At 37.1% G+C, this 6,922-nt stretch overlaps 1 protein-coding gene across 1 annotated transcript; it reads left to right on the plus strand.

The window, feature by feature from the left end:
• Positions 1-4,263, plus strand: LOC126820621 (uncharacterized). The gene is made up of 3 exons (XM_050548704.2): positions 1-159; positions 936-1,169; positions 2,991-4,263. Exons 1-3 carry the CDS (start codon positions 1-3, stop codon positions 3,540-3,542), a joined length of 945 nt encoding a protein of 314 aa, XP_050404661.2. The 3' UTR covers positions 3,543-4,263.
• The last annotated feature ends 2,659 nt before the right edge of the window (positions 4,264-6,922 follow it).

Below are 6,922 nucleotides of genomic sequence, written 5' to 3' on the forward strand. Positions count from 1 at the left end.
ATGGCGGACAGACTAATCATAAGACGAGCTACATTAGAAGATTATCAGGGCGTTATGGATATTGGAGAGATTTATCAAGGACGAGATTATCTTCCTGCAAAGTATGAAAAATATTTTAAAAAGTTCAACTGCTATGTTGGTGAAATAGATGGTGAAATTGTAAGTGTATCGGACCGTATGGTCATACTTCTGACAGTGTATAGTTTGATTTTTTACCCTTTGTTTGCTTAGATAAGCTGGTTATTGGTCACACGCACTACAGTATGCTTAAATGATCATACTGGAGGCTCCACTCCACCTTCCTACAGTGTTTCGCTTGATTTATCACACCAAATGGACGCAGCTCACCAATTATTCCTACACGGGCCAGAGTTATTTTTAGTCTTTCTCTCCGTTTTCCTATTCCATTATGTGTAGAATCAAAGAAAATGGTTTGACTATAAAAATTCTGCCAGGTTTTGGTGAACATTCATGATTTTAAGACGGCCGGATACGAGAGTGAAGAGGTCAGTTATGTTGAAATGTAGGGCGAACAGTTCCATTGTTACTTATAGGCTATATTCGGGTTGTGCATCACAAGTTTCCACATGATGAACCTCATACCTGCTTTTGATCAAGAGGGAAAAGTTACAAGTGAAATAAACCTGGGTTTAAAGCCCTCCTGGTGGGGGGTAGAGCCGGTCTAAGAGCCAGGAATTAACATTGAAGTCACAGGGGGGGGGGGGATAATTGGTGATCTGTGAACCAATTACTATTATTATCCAATCCTTTGTATCGTAAGGCCGGTTACTTCCGTTTCCGTTGTTTTCGTAGATATGCTTGTTATTGATCACGGTTCTCCACTTGGCCGAAATAAATAGCCTACTTCATCACGGTATTCTTGTTCTGGCTTATCTGATGCCACTTCATCTCCTTTACTTGTGATATTTTTATAGGTGACTTTTCATGCAGATAGACTGGTAGACGGCGGCGCAACCATAGCAACCGCGGCTGCACGTGTTAAAGAGCGTTACCAAGGTCAAGGTATTTTAGGAGCCATGTTGAAAAATGTCTACGATTCATACAAACATGTGACGTCGGTAAAATATGAAATGATGACAACCAATAATGTTAACATTGGACTGAATGGTGAAAGAATTAAACGAAAATTTACACAGATTTTAGAAAGGGTAAGCCTTTTAATATACATACCAAAGTGAGATACAATAATACACCTAATATACAACTAAATTTATTGTGCAATCTAATGACGCAGGGGACTATTAAAAGGGTCTGCCAGTAACACTATTAACTCAGCTACAATGTTCAAACTAGTCTTAATATGGTGACTGCTTTGATGGGATTCGCACATATGTAGGTATGTTTTGGGTGAATACCTATACGGGGTTCAGTGACGAGGTTTTTTTTCCTATAAGGCTTAGCCGGGATAAGATATTTGATTGCTTGAGCTCATCTATTTCTTAAGGACAACTCAAAATTTCGTTAATGTTGCCGAGATCTAAGGTTACAGCACGTGATTGTAGGTTAGGGTAAGCGTTAGGGCTAGGTCGGAACGACGGTCATCGGAAAATAAAATAATAGGTTGATGAATGTAAAAGTGTTATAAAGGTATCTTGAACAATTTTTGAGATATGATCTAGAATAATAATAATTATATATCACAAACTAATTCACATGTGTTGTAAAAATTAAAAAAATCATTCAATAGAGAATTTTGTTTCCATGGATACACAGCAATTATTAAATCCGACAAATTTCTAATTAGCAAAAGGCACAACTACTGTAATAGGATGATGTGTGTGCAAAGTTTCAAAACTTTATTTAGAATGGTTTTTAAGAAATGCTCCATAAGCAAAATTGTTCATAAAAATTAAATAAAATGATTAAATCCGAGAAATTTCAAAATTAGAAATAGGCACAACTACTTTTAATAGGTTGATGAGATATGCTCAAGAAACAAAACTGTACACCAAAAACTAAGTCAAACTTGTTTCCATGGAAACACAAAAAATATAAATCCCCGAAATTCCTAAACAGCAAAGGGCACAATAGCAATGGGTTGATGTGTGTACAAAGTTTCAAAAAAAAAATAACTTTAACGGTTTTTGAGATATGCTCCGCAAACAAAATTCCATGGAATCACAAGAAATATAAATCCCAAAAATACCTAAATAGCAAAAGGCACAACTACTGTAATCGGCTGATGTCTTGGATGATTTATGAGATATCCTTCGGAAAAGAAATCGGGAGAGACGGACGGACCCCATTTCAACATAACTCCCTAACTTCGTTCGGCGCCGGATAAGAAAATTCCGTAAGGTATTGCAATAGGAAATGAAATGGGGTTTAACGTCCTATTGTTCTGCTCCGAGCTGGGCTAATGAAGACGGGCATATGCCATACAGTGTGCTATGGAGGGCAAGTTTGCCTGGACAGCGACACTACGGCCTACTCTTATATCGAATTCCAACTGTCAAGGGATCTTTTATGTGCATGCCAATGTGTACGCGGGACCTCTGTTTTTCGTCCCATCCGAATGACTAGACAACTGTCTATGTCTGGCCCTCCGTCCTACATCACTGACAAGGGGGAATCACACCGGAAAATCTGGAAGAACTTTCTCGGGAAATGCATGGATCGAACACCAGCGTCTTACCCACCGTGACCCCCGGTATTGCAATAGAGACAACATTCGAGAAGAACATCGACTAACCCGTTTTGAAAACCAATGCGATGGTTAGGGCAAGTAAGCTCATGAAATACATTACTTACACTACTAAGAATAAAATCATGATTCCCAAATTTAACATTTTTATGTGGTCTAGTTAATTATTTTATTATGAAATTATTACAATGCTGTTAAGAAATCTGATTATAACAGATTCTTTAACAAGACACTGCCTACACAATGACTGCATTTTTCATTTAAATTGGATGTATCCACAGCCATAAATTTCGAGTTTTATTTTTGATCAGTCTTACGTTCGCAGGTATTGGTGGAGATTATTGGAGAAGTAAGAGATTTTAAACCAAATAACATGGAATCTGATGAAACCAAAGTTCAAGAACTGACAGCAGGAGATTTAAAGGAAATATTCCAATCTAAAGATACGTGTTCCAGATTATTTCCTGGAGACAGAATACTACCCAGTTGGTATCCATATCGTCTGTTACCTGAGAATATTCCTCTAATGATGGACGGGTTTAAATTCTGGGGCACTAAAAGTTCTGATCAATCAACATACACGGCATTGTCTGTTACAGAACATTTTAACTTAGGAGAAAGGTTGATGTCCAAAATGTGTATGTATGGCAGTGACGCAATTGATATAAAACAGCACGTTGTGAAACATATACATAATCTGAATATCTTGGTTAAAAGCGGAACATATACGTCTATTATGATTCACATAACTCATTCACTAGATTGTCAAGATACCGCGACATTTTTATCGGTTTTTGAAAAGTGTGGTCTTAAAATTAACAATGATTGGCCTATAAATAGGATGATTCTTTTTGGACGGAACATAAAAGGCTGTTAATATGGATGGTACCGCGGTTTTTTTAAAAGTGTGGTCTTAAAATTAACGATGATTGGTCTGTAAATAGGATGATTCTATTTGGACTGAACATAAAAGGTTGTTAATATGGGCGGTACCGCAGTTAATAACGCGAAGTGTGAAAATATTTAACAGGAAAGTTACGTTGTTAAGCCAAATCATGGTCTAGGCCATTTACGAGATATGATGTGTTTAGTCAGTGTTCTGAAGCGGTCTCTGATTCACGAATATATATTGTGTATTTATTGATATATTGACTGAAACACGGCGGCAAACGTAGCACACCATGACAGAATGGATAGATCAAGGGTGAGTAACTCGGACCACCTAATCAGGAGCAATATACTACATTTTGACCTAAAATAACAAATTGACTCTTTAACATTAGGGTCGACCACATTATACTTATCACTACATTATATTTACCTATTAGTCGTTCACAGCAGTCGAGTATTGTGTGAGCTATGCAAATGGAATAAAGTATATGCGTTGCATAAGTTGTTAATAATTATTTTTCCGATTTAAATTGGGTAAGTCCTGAAATATGGGCGCTGCACTAAAACATCATATCGAGTACCTAATAGAAAGACTGGCCAGCATTTTATTGGCAGAACTGATTAAGAACTAGATCAGATTTCACTTCACTTCTGTAACGGTCCCGTCAGGAGTTGTATGGCAGAATTAGTGAACTATGGCCCTGCAAATTATCCCATGAACAAACAGAAATTGGATTTCTCAATAAAGTGTGAATGATCTACAAATACATGCTTTCTGATGACAATTCTAGGGGTCAGGTGAGTCTCCCACTACCATATCTTTAACATTTGTGGGGAACTGGTCCATAATTGTCTAGCGAGAATTTTATACATTATGCAAATAGAACGGATGCGAGACAGAGGCAACATTCACCATTCGACAAGAAACTAAGGGTGTTACATTGTCGAAAACAATGGGTCTTGTGGGAACCGGCTCCTCTTTCCTTTAAACATATTGCTGCTTACAAGTGTCTAATCTGTTCTGCGCTAGCTTTGTATTTGGAATTGTTCTTACTGATGATGTTGTATGGGTCATTCTAGTAATCTTAATCTGAAAACAAATCTAGGTATTCTACCAAACCCGTCAAATGACGATTCCACATGGACATGACAATTAAGTTATTTGCTGATTTGTAGTTTCAAAAATACCTGATAAATCATATCTTCACTGTTATATTTCTTTTACTTTGATTATTAAGGAAAGAAATGCAGGAATTCCACGTAATAAACATGCCTGGAAATGAGCGGCCAGTCACTGACACTGTGCGGCACAATGTCATGATTTGTGCCGTTCACCGATTTTTGAAGAATACCAGTAACATTTGCCCTTCAAAAATCAGTGATCAAGGGGAAACAACATGTGCATTGTGCTGAAAGTGTGTATCCATTTTTTTGTTTAAAAGGTTGACTGTCATTAGTCTGCCCTCTTGTCCGCGATATCACTTATGTGGACACGGACGTCAAATAAAGCTAATTCACAGCAGGAATGAACCCAATACCTCTTGGTTACTGAGTGAGCGCCTTATTCAATGAACCAATGGCAAACACGTGACCTTGTCGTTTCGTCCAAACCCGTGGACTTAGACACCATTGCTTTCCGGGCCCTGGGATCTTACTGAGGCTCAAACCAAATATCAAAGTTTCAGGGAATAGTGATCTGGTATATTAATGTGATGTATGTCTCTGTACGTTTACTGCTATTATCAAATGTATTGAACATCTGAAAAAGATTAATAATACCCATACCCCGTTCGTGTACGGATATCTGCTTTTATCTCATATTCTAAATTCCTTGTTGTGCTAGGGTGAGTCAGTTGTTTGCCTACTAATATTAACAAAACTTAATCAGAAACACAAAAAAGAGGTAAAGGTCCCAAGCATTCTGGCTCTGAAAGATAACAGCGGCTTCCAAGCTGCAAAGATGAAATGGGAATTGTAGAGAAATGAGGGTAACCACCAACACAATAAAAAGGTAATTGAGGCTAAGGCTGGGGCAATTTTCGTTATAAGACGGAAAGAGATGTATTACAGTGTGGATGACTAGGGTCCGTGTCATAAGCCCCTTGGACTTTAATTAAAAAGCCCCCCCCCCCCTTTATTTATTTGTAAATAGTATTATTTAAAAAAGAATATGATGAACAACTAATAATCTATGCGAGTCTAGGAACATTGTGACCTCTAGTTCTGGGTGTCCGAGCACAGAGTACAGCAGTACACGGCGAACTACTGGGGTATTTTGTCCGCCATTAGCTCATTCCGCGGTTGAAGATTAATGGTAGATCAACAAGAGTTTTAGACAAACAGAGAGAAAGAGAGATAATATATTTTGTTTAATCTGTGTTCAAGAAGACATGCATTGTTATTGTTTTTCAACTCTGATATGCCAAATTCTGTCGTGGCCAAATCCCCTCACAATATACCTAACACAGTAACACTCAGTCCGAGATTCAAATCGCCATTTTGTTTGTTCGCCATTTCAAGTGAATACTGTATCATAGAAATATGATTGATGAAAGTCTACTTAAAAGTTTTCTCGCATTCTATATCGTGCTTTTCTTTTTTATTTTGGTTTTTGTTGTAATATTTGGTCTAAAAGTGTTGCGCTTACACAGACAAATTTATGTCTTGCTTCAAGAGTTGGATACATTATTCAGACACGATCTAGGTCAACTTTCTTTAGTCAAATGCATTGTAGATCTAATAAATTCAAATTGAAAGCAAAACCTGCTAGATGTTAATAAAATAACAGAAACACGTGTAAAGAACTCGAATAGGTATCACTCGGGCGAATCAACTTTAAGGTAAGGCTGTAATTTACAGTATAAATATTATTATACATTCAATCGAATCTTAAGTTGCAAAAATTGGTAAATATGTATTTATGGAGATACCGCACTAGATTTTAGCTGTCAAACAATTGGAATTCGAATATTGTTACTGTTTACATTATTAGTGGTGGTTCGAGAACGGTGATAAAAACGTTGAGATATAGGCCTACTGATGTGCTAAAATTGGGTGCCTTTGCCTTTAGTTTCAGCTGCCAAACTTAAATTTCAGTATAACATGTAACATCTGAAAGAAAAAAGTTGATTTTATACTATAAATTCTTATTATACGCAGTCCAATCTAGTGCCTCAACTTTCGTGTGACTGCTAATATTGTCAATGAAGTGAATCGGTGTTGTTTTTATTAAAATTAAAATGGACATTCATGATTACAGTGCTTGTGAGACCTACGCAAATTCGTATCCGGTTAGTAGCCTACTTTGATTTGCACTTCCCAAAGACTTAAGATGTCAAATACAAAATGGAAGGAAAGGAAATGAAA

Source organism: Patella vulgata, chromosome 5 (genome assembly GCF_932274485.2).
Source record: "Patella vulgata chromosome 5, xgPatVulg1.2, whole genome shotgun sequence".
Taxonomy (NCBI): domain Eukaryota; kingdom Metazoa; phylum Mollusca; class Gastropoda; family Patellidae; genus Patella; species Patella vulgata.

Excerpts from the sequence above, each read along its gene's own strand:
- LOC126820621 (XM_050548704.2), top strand. The coding sequence starts at position 1 with ATGGCGGACAGACTAATCATAAGACGAGCTACATTAGAAGATTATCAG. Across the intron at positions 160-935 it reads GTGAAATAGATGGTGAAATT|GTGACTTTTCATGCAGATAG; the intron begins GTAAGTGTATCG and ends ATATTTTTATAG. Across the intron at positions 1,170-2,990 it reads TTACACAGATTTTAGAAAGG|GTATTGGTGGAGATTATTGG; the intron begins GTAAGCCTTTTA and ends TTACGTTCGCAG.